Source organism: Patella vulgata, chromosome 6 (assembly GCF_932274485.2).
Source record: "Patella vulgata chromosome 6, xgPatVulg1.2, whole genome shotgun sequence".
NCBI classification, from domain to species: Eukaryota; Metazoa; Mollusca; class Gastropoda; family Patellidae; genus Patella; species Patella vulgata.
The window spans coordinates 46,547,174-46,567,924 of NC_065884.2; the positions used below are offsets into that span (position 1 = coordinate 46,547,174).

The window sequence follows — 20,751 nt, forward strand, 5'->3', positions numbered from 1 at the left end:
ACAAAAAAATTCTTACTTTAACCATTGCCAAGAATGGCCATTTCGCGTAAATTTTTAACATGTGTATCACGCACATATGCGAAGTGATGTTAAGTTAAGTGACGTTAGTTAAAAGGTAACAGCTAGGCACACAAGATTTGTTTCAGATATTAAGTTAGAAAAGAAAAAAAAGCAAATCTTAGAAAATATTGATTATTGTTATCTACAATTTACTATTTCAAGATGAAAATTATGAGAGATGTCAAGGAATGTATTAAATTCTTTCGAGAAACACAATTATTAACGATATACAAGTTAAAAAAATAAGACTGCCTATCTATTAAATTTATCCGTAAAATCCGGGCTTTAAAGGAGGGCCCATCTACAAAACCGGAAAAGAATAAAATTATATAATAAGAGAGATCATTCACAGACACCTCTATGCCGTGTTCTGCATTACATAACCTTGATTGAAGAAATGAAATGAAATGATGTAATTGATGATTAATAGCACACCAGCGTCAACCGGGCGATAATGCACCAGACAAAATCACTATAGTCCTTGATGTAAGACGTGCCTATGTAATAATTAATATCATATAAAAATAGTTTAATTTTGTTGATGGTTTCATGAGAAATTAGGTTACAATTAGTTTGATCATCACTCCAGCCTAAATTCAAGGCAAAGTCTTAAGGAAAGGAATAACTATGCAACCGCGATGACTTTTGCATATTATGAACCGAGTTATTATTATGTACGCCTATAGCCTCCTCCCAAATTTCCATCACGTCAGTTCAGGATAAAATTTGTGTGTAGTTTATATCAATATTAAAACGCTACATCCTGCTTGTCTGTTAAATATTCAAGTAAGTTTGACAAACAACTGTGGTCTGTGATTCAGTAAAAATAAAAGTTATATTATACTGGGCCGTAAACAACTTCCTTAACATCCATGTAGGCTGAACTGACTCAAAGCCAAACCAGCACCACTGGCCCTCTTCCACTATTCCTGAAAACTAGGTCAAACATGGCTGATGTTCAGTAGCACGATGAAAACAAACCACGATTTTTCAAGACAGGTTATATAGCTTGATTTGAAATTGGTGCCCTCATGTAAGAAAGTAATGGGATGGGAATTCCAGGAAAGTCACTAAGTTTTAGCCGTTTTAATTAAAAATTGAAGAAATGGCAAGCAATTTTCATGTCGTAGTGTCAGGTTTCTCCGCTACCATTAAAAGATGGCGGCAGGGGGCAGAATAGAACAATGAAGTTTCAATTTATCGTATTTTTGTAAATACTGAATGGAATTGAGCCATTTTTGGACTGATATTCCTAATTTCCTATTAGAGATAAAGCTTTCACAATATTGTGGTTTTCAAGGGATTCCTATAGAGCTAAAGGATGCAACAAGCCTTTAATAAATTGTTTCAATGATGTTAAGTAATGGTACTGGAAATACACAATGAGCAATGTTTTATGGAGGTATATTAGATTCAAAATTCTAACATGCTATCGTCTAATCTAACTTTTACCAGTAATACATATGTATATAGTATTCATATCACAAGTTTTGGTTTAATAGACTAGTTATAACTTTTCATAAGTTCTAAGACTATCTACAGCATGAGAGGAAGCCAGCATTTTTTTAAAGTTTTATTATAAGCCTAGCCATTACTGTCAGCAAATATATTTTTTATTTTTGTATGGTATGTTTAAAATTTATGGCAACAAATGATCTAATTGGATTTAAAGGAAAACATTTCTAAAAGCTTAATTATTTTTACAAGCTCTGATCAATACTCCGGTTCTCATGAATTTATGTTAAACAATAACCAGACTTTAAATCAACTGGACAAATATATCAACAAAACAAGTAGGAATATCACCACCAATCAGATTTATAGTAGATAGCAACAGTGTTTAGAATATTTACACAGTAAAACACTCTTCCTGGATAAGAAATACTTTCCCATTTTAGAAAGAGAAATGAATTCTGCACAATTCTTATGCATCAAGATAAAAAAGAGAAAATATCAGAAAATAATAATAATTCTATTCTAAAGTTCCCATACGATTGATTATCTTGCATAATGATTATATGATAAATAAAACAACTATCATAAGATTGTATACTCCAGGACACCATGCTATTGATAAATTCTTTAACTAAAATAAGCTAAGATGATAAAAAGAGTGTATAAAAACAGAGAACAAGGCCTAGGTGAACAAAAACAACGAAGACCCTGCATTGTTTTGTGTCTTTTTTTTTGCTTATTCATCATCATATGTTCACAGAACTGAGCTGCCAATTTCAGGCATACTATAAAGTTTCAGAAATACTATATCTTAATTGTTTCACAGGTGATCTGAATGCTTATAACTGCCTTTTATCAACAAATAGCCTGAAAAATCAAGGACTACTTCTTTAGCATTTGCAAATTTAGACAAGGAAGATCCCCATTTGAGAAGTAGTATGTCATGTTCTGGTACATGGATGATCAATAAGCAATCAAATAGTGGGTCTTTATTCTTGGGTCTTTTCAAAGTCTCTCATCTTAGTTTCTACCCATCCTAAACAAAGTGCAAACAATGAAACTGATGCTTATTTAAGTATGGTAATAAAAGTAGTATTGTATTAATAATAAAACCAGTCCCATTGATAAACTTATTATTACTTACCTTGTGTTACAATCAATTCTTCATCTACAAATATTGTTTTCTATTATATTAGATCATTTTTCCCACTTCAGTACATTGTCAAATAACCCACCCACCTACCATCTAATATCATTTATATATATCAAATCACTAACTTTGGAAGTTTCATGGTGATTTCAGTAGTGCTTTTCAAGTTTAATTAATATTCGCTTCTAAATCCACATTTAGTGTATGGTTATTTTGTATTTGAAAGGGGGGGGGGGAGAGAGAGATCATCGGAAAATTACAGTGGTGTCACCACAGATTTTAGATCATTGTACACTTCTGTGTTTATTAACCATGTGTATATTCATTGACGTTATTCAACAAATCTTTCATTATCGATTGTGTATTCGATTAAAAGTATACTCAGAAATATATTTGATCACATATTCTATTACTGCAATCATCATACCTTCTTAACTAGTTTGTTGTATTTAATAAATTTCTGTGATATACTGCTGTCTGGTGTATTATGTATCAAAATAGTAAATCTAATTTTTCTAATTCACAAATGTTTCAGTAAACTGACCCCTAGCCTGTGGAATTACTAGTTATCTCATGAAACTGAACTAATTTTCTATTTAACTTACAAACGTGACCTGTCAATTCAAACCAGTGAAAAGTGACTATTGTGCCAATAATACAAAATCAACCAACAGCATAATTTCCACCACTGTACAAAAGGTACAGTCCTTACTGTGGTATGATGAAGTTGAAAACGGAATGAAAATAAAATGGTATAAAGTATTAGCTAAGGCCTGTATATATTCTAATGTATAAGTTGGTTTAAAGTAGTAAATACCTGCTTGGTGAAATGGATAGAAATCAAGTGTTAATTTATACATGGTAATTTGCATAGATCCACCTTCTATATTCCACAGTCTTTCTTTACTACCAACTAAAAAAATAAGTATCAACAATTAGTATAACAACACAAACTGAAGGTTATCCATACCACATCTACACCAGACATTTGTTATCTTATCTTTTAAGTTTTTGCATTTTGTGCTTGTTCTCTGTGATGAAAAATAATGATTGAAATTTTTTTTTTCTTTTTTATAATAAACTATATATATATATAAAGGTATTTCGCATGGCAACGATATACACACCCACATCAGCTAAAATCATCCAAAATTCCATAAAATTTGTTGTAATGTACTGGTACGTAAAAATATTATAATATATTATTATTCTTTAGTAAATCATACTTTAGTAAATACTCAAGATTGGATAATTTAAACTTACCAGTACCATTTGTAGTATCATCACATAGATGTAAGTTGATAGGGTTAACATTAACATGATAAGACGTGGTCAATACATCATGACGGTTAAATATTTCATTGATAACTTTATTTTGATGTGAAGGACTTTGGTTTCGAGATGGGTCGGTGGTAACATTATGGTGTGATTGTTGCTGAAACAGATAAACAAATAAATAAATGCATTTATAATTTATAAACAACTACCCAAGTTCATTTCATTTGAATAAGTAAAACAGTACCAACATGTAAAGGTGCTCCTGTCAAGCCCCTAAGATGAATGCCATTTGAAGAAATATGAACAAACACCACATGTCTTCCTTCCAAATTTGGTTACAATACAGCAAACTGTAGTATTAGAAGCAAATTATATGAAACTTATTTGTTTACAAGTATCTATAGCATTAAGTAGCCACTGTAGTTTGGTGAGAATGGCATGAGAAAGTTCCTCAGGTTTTTACCGCCTGGTTTTCCCTTGTCAGTGCAGTGGATCAGGGCATCTACCTGTAGTCATTTGGATGAGATCCCATGTATAACATTGGCAGCACATTAACGATCAGATGACAACTTTTGTAAATCAAAAGAAGAATAGGCTGTACCGCCGCGTTCAGGGCACAATTCCCCTCATGGCACACAGGGCACTTTACACTGCACTTCATTTAAAGAACATAAAATGGAATTAAAAGAATACTGTTACCTGTAATTGCTCTGCAGCTCGTTGTTTACTTTGTTGAGACGAATTTTCAATAATTTTGGTTAAAGAATTGGCATATAATATGGCTTCCTTTAACTGTGTTTTAGTTAATACCCACAGTAAATCAGCTAAATGTAGAGTGAGTCGGGAAGCAATCACACTTGAATCTGCAAATAAAAACAAACAGAAATTAGCAACATCTACTAGCAGCAAATTCATTATTTAAAACAAATTATGAATTCTAAGAAATGTTTAAAGGAGCTAAATCGCTAACATTTGGGACCTAGAAATTGACAAAAGTGGTTCGCAACGCATATAATACTGTAATATGAATGTATATAAACAGATTTACATTCAATGGTTTCCGTTTTTACTCCAATTTCAAATCAGTTATGTTCGGCGAAATAAGCCAGCAGTCTCAAGCGAGTGCAGATTTCTAGCGTCTGGTTATTCCAGGATACCTACGCCGTTTGATTTGGTGCAATGTGTCTAGCCTCGTCCCTCGAGTCTCTTGATACAACTGGGGCTGAAGCGCATTATGGTACACGATTCGTGTACCAATGGTAAAATGTTTATTTTGTCTTAAATATTGGATATCAAAAGCCCATCTTTTTCCGGTAAGATCACAACATGAATGTTGATTTAATTTGACAAATAAATCGTGTTTTCAATGTTGAAGATTTTGGATGATATTGAGTTAGAGACTTAGCTACTTTAAAAATTCTATTAAGAAGTCTCCATCACTTTCACAGGGTTTAAAATTCAAATTATAAATTATTTGTAACACCATGGTTTGGAAAAGAAAAGTTTAAGATGAGATTTAGAGAACTTTTAACAGAGACTTAACTTACCACTCAACCGTTTCTTAGTGGTTATTCGTATTTTAGCCTGATTAGCGATGAGTCTTAAAGGTGAGGAGAAATCTGTAACTCCTACATTAACAGATGAAGCATTAATTCTTGTATTTTGCCATTCTATTTCTTTAAATAATAAAACGGCATCTCTTTCTACCTCCTTGATTCTTGTCTGACGAAGATTGTTGGATTCCTTCCATGTTGGGGTTACACTTTTTACTGTTAGCCTTGATAGCTAGAACATAATTGCATGGTCAAATTAATTTGGGATAATGACCACCTGATGTACAAAATTACATTTTGATATATTTGGGAACTAGAAAAATGTGTCTACTGTAGTCTTGATCATTTCACTTAATAGTAAGTGCAGGGGGACTGCACCACACATAATTTACACAAAAACAAATATACGGACAAGACATATTACGCAGAACTCACAAAAAAACCCACATTTCAAATAAAGGGAATGGATCCGGGGGCTAGCCGTAAGCGTCCACTGCACGGTACAGTCCCGGGCCTGTAGTGACACAGACTTCACTCAAATTTGAAAACAATCAGGAATAAAACCCAGAGAATCCATTGTGTAATGCCAGCAGGAGTCATGATCTGCTATATGTTACAAGAAATATGAATGTAAGCATATTGTAGTAAAATTTAAACTATACAAGTACCGGTATATAGGTGAAATGTATAAAAAAAAACCCAGGTAGTCTAAAACTAAATGTTCTATTGAACAGAGTAGGGTAAATGTTCCACATCACAAAAACAGAGCAAAAAACAAACAATACTGAAGACAAAGAATCAAATGAGAAAATGCAGACTGTCTCGAAAGACAGCCGTCTGCTGACTGAATGACATAGGTTGTCAATGACGTCAGAGTTTTAGAAAGTGACAAAAACACCACAACAAAAAGCGCGATAATCCAGATAAAATAATGCCAAAAGGTTAATAAACTATCAGTTTTGCAACTAATCGGAATTATTAAGTTATATAATTGCACAAAAGATAATAAGTATGTATGTATGTAAATTACAGATGCATTATGTAAGTGTTAAATCTGCCTATTGCAGGTCATTATTTTGGCTTCAGATTAGTGATGATACGGTAATCGCGATCGGTTTCAACATTGGTAATTGGCCAATAAGTGGCCTATCGGGAGAAATCGGTATCGGCCGATACACAACCATTTTGCCGATACTGGGGTTGCCGATATCAGTTCAAAATGACTCGGTAATTACCTTTAAAATATTATCCGAGTGGTGAACAAATCATTATTTTGCTCAACACGCAGTGCAACTAAATAGCCACGCGCACGTGCGCATTGCTATTTAGCCGTACTGGTAATACAAGACTCTCGTAAAAAGGAAAGAATAAACAGTACAAAATCCTTACCAGTCTCCGTTATTTTTTTAAATCCTTATTCACACACTGTTTGAGAGTTTGGTTCTCTCAATGCGATTTTTGAGAATACCATTTCTGCACATGTGAAGACAGACATTAACGTACAAAAGTCCACCCGATAAAACTTTTGATTGGAATAGAGCATAAGCCAATGTGTGCTGATATTACAAGATCACAAACTAGAACAATACCTAATTAGGCTATTAAATTTTTATTTAAATTGTTTCTGATAAATATTAAAAAAAAGTTATTAAATATATGAAATAAACAAAGGTCCTCACAATAGTTATTTGTCTATCACGATTCTCAATAATAAAACCAAAAAAGATGTCAACAATGGCTCATCATTGCATATCAAGCTGGTATGAAGCATCGCAAGTCTTGTGCTGTCGCTTATCGTGAAATAGTTCCAAATCTTATTACATGTACATAGCATCATTTTTTTTTTTCCTTCGTTTTATCTAGTTCATTGCTGGTATTGTCTGGACACTATCATAATGAGTAGAAGTTTTGGAAAAGGCGGCAAAATATCACATGGTTTACGCGTGACTGGAATGAAAGATAAAAGGGGGGATATCCCGTTGATGTCACATGATTACTGTAAGACATTCTGGCTTCTAGATGCCGATAAAAATTTAGAAATAATTCAGTGATTTGTATTGTTATGCTAGGCTACTTTAAAAATTTAGACAGAATTTGTATCAACAAATAATAACTCATAGTATAGATCATACTTTATTAATTAATAATATTACCAACAAATAAGTTCCCATTAGATGGTTTTATTTTTAACTTTTGTTCTAGAAATGGCAGGAGAATGTCACATGATTGCCACTGTTGACAGACAGGTCAGGAAGCTATGCTTTGATGTATCATTCATCACCGCATGAACCATTGTGACATCTATTATAGACATACAGGTGCAGATCACTCTAGGGAATTACATCGTAATCAACACTTAAAATATCATATTCTCGACTTTATTCATTAATGATACAGCAAATAATTAAGTTCATAATAGATGGAGTGTATTTGTGATTGCATAGAAAACGTGACACAATTTTATTACTTCAAAAACACAGTTTTCGGGTTTGATTCCTGAGGTAAAATAGTATCATGCATTTCCGAACTAACAATGACATATATCTACATAGATTATCATGCCATTCGAGACATTTTAATGTGTATTAGTTTTATATCCACCACTATCGGTAATTGTATCTGTATCGGCCGATATATTTCTTTGTCAATATCTGATATCGCTAAAACCGATAGGTGCCACATCGGACCATCACTACTTCAAATGTTATATAAACTATTATTTAATCAACTTTTTAGACCATCGGGTGGCAGAGATTTAAATCAATTATAGCAAGACCGGCCAGCTCTTTATCTAAATCCTACATAATGCATCTTTAATTAGGGTTTCATTCAATGAGGTATTGGGTATGAATGAGTAACATTGGTAGGTCACTATATGTGGGTAATTCTTTTGATTTGATTTTCTGACGCTAACATTGAGATTCAGATATCATGCACGTACATCTCAAAACAATAAACCAGATGCAGATACCTGTAGTGGTAGCTTAATTCTGCATTATTAAGATATTCAATCATGTCAGATAAAAGGTACAGTACGTACACTACTGCCACATTCAGCAGACAATCAGCACAAACATGGGGGCATGCAGAATGCAGTCACACTATACTATGGGTGCAGACGCAGATTCATAAGTAACAAAAGAAGTGTTCTAAAAAAGAGTAATCACACCATGCCTCAGGCACTCGGCATAACATTATCTTTAAAGCATGTTGATTTGCCTGTCAGAAGTCATAGCAATTGTTAACTGTGTGGCAATAATCATTTAAAGGAGCTAAATCGCTAACATTTGGGACCTAGAAATTCACAAAAGTGGGTCGCAACGCATATAATACTGTAATATGAATGTATATAAACTGATTTACATTTAATGGTTTCCGTTTTTACTCCAATTTCAAATCAGTTATGTTCGGCGAAATAAGTCAGCAATCTCAATCGAGTGCAAATTTCTAGCGTCTAGTTATTCTAGTCTACATAACTCCATTTGATTTGGTGCAAAGTGTCTAGCCTCGTCCCTCGAGTCTCTCAATACAACTGGGGCTGAAGCGCATTATGGTACACGATTCGTGTACCAATGTTAAAAAATTTATTTTATCTTAAATATCTGATATCAGAAGCTCATCTTTTCCCGGTAAGTTTACATCATCAATGTTGATTTAAATTGACCAATAATTCGTGTTTTCGATGTCGAAGATTTTGGAGGATTTTGAGTTACGGACTTAGGTCCTTTAAAAGAACTGTACAAGAATTTTTTTTTTAAATATTTGAATTTATTCATCTGATTTTTGTACCGGTATTCTTGTGTTATACGGTCATTGAATATAAATATTTCACCACAGGTATGGATAATAGTCACAATGTAGTAATTATGTGTTTAATGGTCTGGACTTGCCTTAAGATAAATGATTCAACTCCCAAAGGCATCAAATTTATCTGTCCATGACACAAGGAAATGGAACAATATTTTATTGTATTATTCATCTATTCTCCACATGACATATATTTTTGTAATACATTATTCATAGATATATGATTTACTACTTGTAAACTTTAGAAAGTTATTCAGGAAATCAATATAACTGTCATAACACTGTCTGTCTACACTCAATAAATAATATGACAATCAAACAGTATATTAATTATCATCACTATTGTCATTTATTGTGTGGTGGTGTGTGTGTGTGTGTGTGTGTGTGTGTGTGTCAAAATATGGTAGATAACAAATTATTCCTTTTTATTTGAGTTATTAAGTATACTGTATTTTTTTTAAAAACTGTGTTGCCAGGCAACAAATATATTTATCCACCAATACTCATTGATAGGATAATCTTGCCAATCCAAGGGAGTTAGAAATGCAAGGTTTTAACAAAAGGGGCAGTAATTCTGTGATTAAATGTTGGTCAACAACCCTAGAAACTTTGGGAATTAATCCTAAAAAACTCAGACCTGTAGAGCCATTACAATTTTTTTGGACAAACAGACGGACTGGGGTAATAGGGTTTGGCAACACCGACAGTAAGCGAACACTGAAAAATCGTTGCACAATTCTGAATTTTGATGTGAAATGTGGCCCATAAAAATAATCAAGAAAATAACTTTTATTCTAATAATTATTCATATAGAACTAATTAACTCAAATATGATTAATCACACACAATTATAATGTTAACATTAACATACAGAAGTTACAAACCATAACAATTAGTAATTGTTGACTTACTTCTACGGCAGCCTGAAAGGTTTTAGAAACCAGTTTGACTAGCACAGAATTAACACGAACAAAAATACCATCTAAAACAACTTCTGTAAAACCATATTTACCACCCGATCTAAAATAAATAAAGCTTTATATTAGTCAATCAGTTTGGTTAATTAATTAACTGCATATAATTCCTACTTCAAAGTATGAAATAGAATCATTAGATGCTTAGGATTTTTTATGCATGTAAATACGCTCTTCACTGAATTCTTGTTCTGGAATGTAGAAGTCAATCAATCAACTGAGAAATGTCATATAATGGAGATCTTATGTCGAACCTATATCATTATATCACAACTTTTATTTTTACAAAGCTTTACCTGATGTTTCTTTCATTTCCAAGAATTTTATAAATTTTATTCACCGAATAAGGTGTTTTTAAGTTTACCTGTATTGTGAATCAGATGAACCAGGTTTGGAAAGGGGGCGGGGCGTTTCACATGTTTCTGTTTCGACAATAACCTCATCCAAACACTAAATACAAGTAAAACAATCCATCAACATCCAAATATACACTCAATATTGTTTTAATGAAATTACAGCAAATAATCTGAGGTTGATAAAATGCAACAGCAATATAATCAACCTGTCTGTAGCATAAAATTAATGTATAATTATAAATGATAGGATAATACAAGCTTTAACATTTGGCTTCAAATAATACTTCTAATTTAGAGTTCAGTTTTTATCAAATATTTTCTAATAGTCTTATAAATATACACACCAATAATATGGGCTGTGACTTTAATTTCGTCCATTGTATCTGTAAAGAGAAGTTAATAATTTATTTCCTTGTTTACAATCAATAAAAGACCAACTTAATAAATTAACCATGATAGTTTTAGCACTGAAGTACATCTTACAAGGTAAGTCTGTTTACCATCGTTATATGAGCCATAGATAGACTCGTCAATCAGTTAGCTCAACTCCATGTTACTTTAATTTGATGTGATATGAAATCAATGATCGGATAGAATAGAAGTTAATCATCATATTGCAAGGCTCCTGAAATTATCTTTCCAATTCACCACAATAAATTGATCAATTCAAACACAATGTACAGTCACTTTTTTATTTTGCAGGGAAAGTCCCGGTACATAGCATTTTAGGCAATCTGATTTGCATTAAGTAGCAGTTTTGCTGTAGGTATAAATTTGCATGCTTGGATCTAAAATATATCAAGGCTCAAGTTACTAGAGACAAATCTTTTGTTTTAGATGGAATATATTCAAGTCTAAAAAATATGACATTATTTATGATACCAAATGATCTATTATCTATGTTTGTAGCAGAATTTGATTGTAAATTATCTCACATCACACTGATTTTCTTACTTATACTTCTTTGACCGAAAGTATGTATTTGCAAATATGGACAACTTTTACTCTAAGAGAGAGAGAGAGAGAGAGAGAGAGAGAGTTTAATGTCCACTCGACAGAAAAAAGGTCATTTCGGGACTCACATATGGTTCAATAATTTGCTTGCACATTGGGGTATTTATCTGTTGGGGAAAACTTGGAGGACCCGGAAAAACTCCTTGAGGTTGAACAGGCGACCCTACCCATGTCAGGTATAAGTTTGGAATTACGCCACTTTGACTCAATGAAAGACCTTATGATCTAAGGTATTCAGCCACCTACCCCCGCCCCTCCACTTTTACTGATGGTATAAATAAGCTTATGTTATTACTTAACATTTCAGTAACAATTTGAATACACATATAACATAGAATAAAGAATAAATCTCTGAATTTCTTTTCAGATCAATTCAAATTAATGGCAGACTTCTATACCACCATCTGTATTGCCTTCTCTCATTTCATGTATTGGCCCTGAATGAAATCAATGATCCATTTAATGAAGAAAAAAAAAAAATGAATATTGGTATTCAAGGTAGTAATATCCAAACATATAACAAGTTATTACAGATCTTTTAAACGCTGATATTAAATAACAAATTAAAATGTTCAAACGAGGTTACTAAATCAAATGTGAAATAGGTTAATAGGAGCCTAAGTGTAATAACAGTATGGAAATGTTAGTTTAAGTAGTGTTAAGTCCATCAAAGTAATTCACCATATGGTCATGAGAAAAATCAATATGGATATATACAGTATATAAAGTTAAATATATTTATAATAATGATATTTACATTAATAATACTTTATCTTCAGATACACAGTCATATCATAAAGAGAGTTTACTAACTTTACACGCGTCATATGATCCTACTGGTACCTGCACTATATCAATCAATTTGGATTGTTTTTTCTCTTAGGAGCTATGCTACCAGTTTTTCAGAAAAAGCTTAAAATGATGCTATTTGTGGAATTTTTCTATTATAAATTAATAAGCTTATCATACTGTTTCAATTCAATATCTATCGAGACGCAATAAAAATGCACTAATGATTTGACATTTGATTTTTGGCATGATCGTAAGCTGGACAGTTTGAGACTCTAAAAAGAGCACAAGGAGGCTATGACAATTTCATTTACAGTGAAGCATAGGCACAAGGGTGAAAATCAAAAGTCAATCATTTGTCACAAGCAATGAAATGTCCCTGAATGATTGCCTGTGAGATCCGTCTCCACAGTCTTATTGCTTCCAGTGGCTCTGATGCTCTAGTACTCATGCCCTCTTGAATTAACACAACTGGCACTTTCTCACTGCATTGTGTTTTATGTGTCAAATTTTGTATACCTGATCCTAGCTTTTTAAGAAACACATCTTATACCCCATGTCTGAACATCATAAAATTGTGATTTTCAACCTTCCTATTAAAATGGAGCATCTCAATATATAATAAAAGTTGTCGTCAAAGAAGAGACTAATACATGTAGTTGTGTTACACTTGCTAACATTGTAATGAGAATGAAGATGTCCAGTGCCTAAACATGATAAGAATTTGTAATCACTCTGAGCATCATGCATTATGATTGGCAACGATACCTTGCGTCACAACTTTTAAATAATATGATTAAAGCTTACGGAGCAAAAAAAAAGAAAGAAAATCTGAATATTTGGTATCATAACCTGGGAAAGGATAATCAAGCTACAGGTACTTACTAAATAAAAACTTGACATTTCAGTTACAGCAAGGACATTGATTTTTCACAAATAGATTATTTATTACCATTAGAGTTTTAATAAAAATGCCTTTAGTTCTAAAGCCACTACTTTTTACTGCTAACCATGCATAGAACGCGTTAAGAGCAAGGTTACCATATTTTATTGATCTCAGCCGAGTCAGCTTTAAGCATCCGTAGGAAATTAAAACCTAAGCAGAAGTTATTTCATTGCTCTTATTGATACAACATGTACCTCAGGAATGTAATTAAATACCATGTCTAATTCTACAGTTAATGCCACAAGGTCCTTACAAACCATATCTCTTTCAACTGATTTAATACAGATCACAGTGGATACACAACCAATGATACAAGATTGGATCTATAAATAAACTCTGTTGTTTGTTCAGATTTGTTCAACAGAATAATTTTCTCAGAATAATTCAAAAGAAGATAGCCCACCAACCATTTAAACATTATTTCAAAGTATATTATCTGTTAAAGCCTAATACTAATACATTATGAAATACTACAGCCTGTTTTTCGTTTGTGAAAAGATCAGATGTGACATTTCAAATTTCTAATCTATAAACAAATTTTTTTTTTTTTGTTATTCATATAGTAGTAACAATAGTAAATCCTTAACTGATCGTCATAATAATAAAATTCAATTTTTCAATACTGACTAAAAACAATTTTCTGTACAATCAGGGGCCATAATCCAGGAAGTTACAGTCAGATATGCACAAATATCGACAGTTTCATCAAAATCGGATAAAAATTGTGACTTTAGAGTGTCCACAACCTTGGTACTACATATTTGCATACAAGGAGCGGCCATTTTGTCCGGCAGTTTGGGTCAGATTTTTTGCGTACAATCAGTGGCCATAAATCAGGAAGTTACATTAGGATATCCGCGAATATCGAAAGGAACCAAGATCTTTGGGTTATAAACATATATTTCAAGTTTCATCAAAATCAGATAAAAATTGTGACCTCTAGAGTGTCTACAAGCTACAAACGTGTTTTTTCGTACAATCAGGGGCCATAATCCATGAAGTTACTGTCCGTTACATGTCACTTTCGAAATGAACCAAGATCTTTGGGAGATACACTTATATTTCAAGTTTCGTTAAAATTGGATAAAAATTGTGACCTGTAGATGAGTGTATGTAAACAAAATGTGAACGGACGGATAGGGGCACCGACAATATACGTCCACATGAAAATGTATAAAAGGAAGAGGTTCTGTTTAAGCTTACACATTCACATCAAAGGACCTTTGAAAGTTGGAATTCAAAATAAGATTATGCCATGGCGCTGCTGACCAGGCAAAATTTCCCTCATAGCACACTGTATGGCATATGTCGTCGTCATTAGCCCAGTCAGTGCAGAAAAGTAGTATGTTAAACCCCATTTCTTTACTTCCTCTATTCTGGCAATTTCAGTCGGAGTGTTTAATGTACCTATAAATACGGTACCAATTTTGGCAATAATTTAGTTGACCACATGTTCTATCTTCACATTATCATGTGTCAACAGCATTACACCATATTCATTTTGAACAGTAGGAACAGCCTTTAATTAAAGAATGCATCATTATGCTCAACATTGGTCACATTTCATCCAATCTGAAGTCTCTGTTTATTGTAACATGTTACTCTATTGCAGTCACACTTGGTTAACTTGGTATAAATTTATGATATGATAACTAAAGCCATAATACATAGATAAAAATAGCAAATCCAGTTCGGTTTTATATATTAGTCTGTAGAATGCTTTAAATGAGAAGAGACTAAGCTTAAATTCCCAACGAGCAACTCATAAATGGAACTCTGTCGTATGGCTTTATTGAGTGTTTATTGATGTGCTTGTAATCAGTGTAAAAACTTATATGGCTTCTCACCTTTATAGATACCCTGTTACATGACGCTTTCTTTATATTTAACCATGTTGGAAGATCCAATAACTCTGTCAATACATTTTCATCCAATTCAAGATTTGAAAGTTCTCCTTCACCTTTCAATGTACTGAGATTAATTTTATCAGGCGACAAATTCTTAGTAAATCTGGAAAAAATAACAAAAGAAGATGTACATAAAATTCAATTTAATAAAATATCAAACTGTGTAACCAAAACTGAATTAAAATAGTTACAAGATGTTCAATAACTAGGCTATTTTGAGACTAACATAATTTTTATTTCAATAATTCACTTGATTGATGAGTACCCGCAGAAAACCCACATGGTTGGCTCTTACCAACACATATATAAGCTTTGGTTTTCTTCTGATAAAAATGTAAATTTCACTGTCTAGATCATTTATAAGCCTTTGACAGCCCTTGCAGTTGTAGAATCATACCATTATGTACAGATTTCAGAAACCGGCTTACTGCTGGACTCAGTTAATTTAAATCACCCCCCAATTTGTGTTTTGAGTACAGTATACTGATAACTGTTCATTTTTTTTAGTGCTATTTTCTACATAAGTGACCATTCTCAAAGGCGTAAAGGATGAACAATACTGAAGGAAAACTAAACAAAGCATAAATTCAAAATTCAAAACTATATCAAACCCTGTTACTACTAGTTATACATGTAATATAATAATAATAATAATAATAAGGAGTCTTATAATGCGCTAAAATCCACATCACGATAGGGAAATGCTCTAAGCGCTGACCACACACCAAACGCACTAAGCTTACAACACAAAATGCACATGATAATGTCATATTTAAATATAACGTTTGAAAAGATGGGTCTTTAGGTTTGATTTAAATGAAGTTAATGTTTCAGCAGACTTTAGTTTTAGGGGCAGTGAATTCCAAAGCGTTGCAGAGATATAGGAAAAAGATCTGGCACCAAATGTTTTCAATTTGAATTTGGGCGTCTCAAGCAGACATTGATCAGTGGAGCGAAGGGACCTGGATGGAACATATGGATGAACAATATCCTGTTGGTAGGGTGGAGCCATTTTTGACACCGTTTGAAATGTTAAGGAGAGTACTTTAAATTCGATCCGTTCCAGAATTCTAAGCCAGTGTAGAGAGTTTAGAGCTGGAGATATGTGAGAACGCAGCTTAGTCCTCGTGACGATTTGGCGCAGCGATTCTGAATTTGTTGAAGCCGATATAGCTGTTCTTTCGAGATGCCTGCTAACCAACTATTTCCATAATCAAGCCTTGACATGATCATACAGCGTACAAGGGAGGCGGCTGCATCCCTGGTTATGAGGTGCCTTATCGATCCTATGGGGAGAAGCTGTCGATGAACTGGGTGTCATCAGCATAGCAGTGATGGGAAACCAGATGTCGATTCAATAGCTCTACAAGGGGTTTAGTGTAGAGACAAAACAGTATTGGTCCAAGAACGGATCCTTGAGGCACACCACATGTTAGAGTCAATGAGTTTGAGACAGCTTTTCCGATTACTACAGCTTGGGACCTTCCAGACAAATATGACGAGAACCAATTTAAGGCAACTGAACTGATTCCATAATCACCCTCAAGACGATGCAGAAGCTTCCTGTGATCAATTGTGTCAAAAGCTGCTGATAAATCAAGTAACACCAACATTGACACGTCACCATTGTCAACAGATCGCTTAGCTGCTTCTAATACACAGTTGAGAGCAGTTTCTGTGCTGTGTGCTACTCGGTATGCAGACTTGAATTTATCCCAAAGATTGGCTCATTCCAGGAAATTCACATGCTGCAATTTGACCACCTTTTCAAGGATCTTGGGTCGGTAGTTTTTTAGAATTTCCGTATCCAGTGTTGATTTCTTTAATAAAGGTTTAATGATAGCATGTTTAAAAGCCTGAGGTACAGTACCATTCTTCAGGCTAGTATTAGCAATTATAGTTACTACAGGAAGAAGAACATCCAACACTTGAAGCAGAAGATTGGTTGGAATGGGGTCCAAACCACATGACGTGGGTTTAGACTTTTCAATAATACATTTAAGATTATGTTCACTAACTGGTTCAAAAGATTCAAAGTTTTCACCCATGTAATGATCAGCAACACTGCTATCAAAAACTGGATTGAATTCTGAACGGATCTTGCTGATCTTGTTGATGAAAAATATATTGAAATTGTTTGCGTTGATCAAATCATCTTCTTTGGGATAGGGCACATCCTGCGTCTTGCCAAGTAAAGCATTTAAGGTGCCAAAAAGTGCTTTTGGGTTATCGAAATTATCTTCAATATGTTTGTTGTAATAATCAGCTTTTGATCTATTAACAAGTTTGTTTGTGTCATATAGGGCTTTATGTCTAATTCATGGTGATATCGCAGACTATGAAATACTTTCAATAGTGGCTTGAACTTGAGCCTTGATTATCAAGAACTGTTATGTTAATGAAACATTCATAACATCAATCTAGATTATTTTGTCCCCCATTTTGTATTCAAAATAGTGTGAGTTTGTATCCCCTTGCATTTTTTAATTAGAATATTCTGTCACCTTATGATATGATATATCATAATTTAAATATTGTAAGTATTTACAGGTTTTGATTAATTTTGTCTTTGGACACACAAATAAATGAACCTATTACATGGCCACACTTATCTTTTCTATTTTTATACTGTTTAAAGCGCAGAAAAGTCTAACAACACCTTGAAGATGTTTGTGTTCAATGTTTAACTAATGATTTTAACCAATCACAGAAGTTGTTAAGTTATGTTGGTTTTTTTTAAAGAGATATTATATACACTATAATTTAGTATAAATGAGTGGTAGATCAGGGAACTGACAAAATGCCTATGTCTGACTCCTACCCCTAGCGGTTACATGTAAATTAAACTTCAAAGAGATATGGTAAATTAAACAAAGAGCTAGCAGTTCTCACTTTAATAGTTAAAAATTAGATAATGTAAAGGGAATTTGCTGAAAATTTCAGTCAAATTGATCCACTCTGAACCGATAATTTAGCGATTGAAGTTTAGGCCTAGCCCCAATTATCATTACTAAAGTTGGTACAATAAAAAACACAACCACGATTATTCATTTTTTGATTTAATCATCAATGAGCGTTGAGCAGTAGATCAGATTCTAATCCAGTAAATATAAAAATTTCTAATTAATAATTTAGATAACATTTCAGGCCTAAAGAAAGACCTGGAACCGGCAGATTTAACTCTTGCATAATGTATGTTTAATCAAGTGACATTATATAAGACATAAGCGTAATCAAGAGATTTATAATAATCAAGTCATTTATCAGAGGTTACAATATTACCTTATTTTATCTAGGATTGCTAATCACCACTATATAGATTTCTATTCTTAGTTTATCTGTACTGATCAATGTTATAAACAATGCCAATCAGTACCAGATAAAATGTTTCTAACCGAGGACAGATATCACTTGATAACAATTAATAATAAGTACAACCGACAATAACACAGTTTATATTTTTCATAAAGGATTTATTTGTTTCATCAAGGATTTATTTGATTTCATTGATGGTTTTAAAAAAAAATAACTATAAAAAGGCAACATGTCACATATAACCAAGACAAAATCTAATTAATTTTTTATATTATCAGTCATTTATCATGTTAATAACTCAAGTCTCATCAATCTGATTAAAATACAGATCATCTATACAATATTTCGTTTTGTTTTTTTTATACTTTCGATGGCCTACACTACATGAAGATCTGGACAGTTGTACTGGGAGGTTGTTTCAGGGATTATACGATCAGCTTTTGACCCTATGACATCAGACATTGATTAATTAATCAGGGTTGACGATTCTATATGTTTACCCACAGTTTTGTGCAGAGCATGCCAAGAACTCGCTGTAACAGACCGTTTCATTGACTAAATCCTCACATCAACTAGAACGCCTGTTATATAACAACTCTTCCACCCCAGTGCAGTAAAGACAAATAAAACAAAATTTTGAACTATAAAAAACGAAATGAAAAAGGATCTATGTTTTAATCAGATTGAAGTCTCATCTAATTATCAAAAATACTAGCACTAACCGACAGTAGTACATGGAAAATTTTAAACAAACATTTATATAACTAGACTTGTCACTACGACAACTTAAAAGTTTTTATACAAAACAATCACACAATAATACATTGATTGCAATAACTAGTTAAGTAATGTGTTTTGTTGGCCCTGACACAATAAATTGATTATTAATGTGAAGGAATAAGGCACATCTCTTGGTTAGCGAGGAAGCACCTTTCAAAATAGTTAAGTCCTAACCGTTAACAACTTTCATTGGAATAAAATCTATATTCAGACCGCTATCACTTACAGTTTCTGAAATCCAGGCAGAATGGAAAAATAAAATTAGATTAATTTTCCGAACAGGACGAAAACAATTTTTTAAAAGATTCAATTTTATAACTCATTTTACAAATATCAAAATTCTAATCTCAGCAATATATTGTCAATAGTGAATGGTTTCCAAAAATATCAAGATATTAAAAATCGGATAAGAATTGTAGGACGAGATAGATTTTAAAGACTGACTTACGTTTTCAAAATGGTGGCACTTCCAGTGAATTTTAAATTGATGAGATTACTCTAAATATTTGATAGATGACTCCTATTGACAAAGATTTTTAAATAAGGCAAAATTAAAGAAGTTGAAAATCTGACCTCTTTTTCAAAAGTGACATAATCAGAAAATTTTTGTTGACATTTTGGCTTAATCCACCCATTTGTAAGGGATTCTGAAAGTCGAAAACTACAAAAATAAAAAAAGTTAACGTGCAGAAATTTCAGTTTTACAATTTTAAGCTTAAAATTAGGTCATACGCATGCGTGGTAGAGATCACATTCAAAAGGACAAAACTTGTGAGTTACGAACACCTACCAATTTGTGAAAAACGCATTAAAATTGATTGTTGAAAAATAAAAAAGTTTCCTTTGATGTCCAATATTGGTCTATTTTTGTCTATGACATCAATTCCTGATAACATTTACATACTGGTATCAATTCTTTAAACGACATCTAGAAGCACTGTTAACTATTCATAACAAAACAAAACACAAGGTATATGGATATTACTACTTCTCTATTAGTATTATCTAATAACGACGTTTCGTAACACATAAGGTCACGTTTTCAAGTTGATGATAAATCCATTGGTTTGTTCCTGGAATTTTACTTTCACTTCCACCAATGTTGATATCCTAGACAAAATAAATACGCCAACATTTTGCAAGAGATGGATAGAGAACAAGCTAAACAAAAAGCGATTTTTCGAACAATCAAGGGCCATAATTCAGGAAGTTACGATCCGATATGCAGGAATATCGAAAGGAACCAAGATCTTTGGGATATAAAGATATATTTCAAGTTTCATCATAATCGGATCAAAATTGTGACTTTTAGAGGGTCCACAACCTTGATATACCATATATTTACACTATTTTCGTACGAGGGGTGG

The 20,751-nt window shown here is 32.9% G+C and overlaps 1 protein-coding gene across 1 annotated transcript in view; it reads right to left on the reverse strand.

Annotated features, from left to right (window-relative positions):
- The window catches only part of LOC126824778 (bridge-like lipid transfer protein family member 3B), a 42,249-nt gene that overhangs the window by 19,233 nt on the left and 2,265 nt on the right, over positions 1 to 20,751 (reverse strand). Inside the window, exons 2-9 of the mRNA XM_050554156.2 lie at positions 15,230 to 15,392; positions 10,978 to 11,016; positions 10,642 to 10,727; positions 10,215 to 10,323; positions 5,491 to 5,728; positions 4,643 to 4,806; positions 3,929 to 4,100; positions 3,483 to 3,578 (exon numbers count right to left, since the gene is read on the reverse strand). Coding sequence (XP_050410113.1) covers positions 3,483 to 3,578; positions 3,929 to 4,100; positions 4,643 to 4,806; positions 5,491 to 5,728; positions 10,215 to 10,323; positions 10,642 to 10,727; positions 10,978 to 11,016; positions 15,230 to 15,392 — 1,067 coding nt within the window. The remainder of the gene's footprint in view (positions 1 to 3,482; positions 3,579 to 3,928; positions 4,101 to 4,642; positions 4,807 to 5,490; positions 5,729 to 10,214; positions 10,324 to 10,641; positions 10,728 to 10,977; positions 11,017 to 15,229; positions 15,393 to 20,751) is intronic.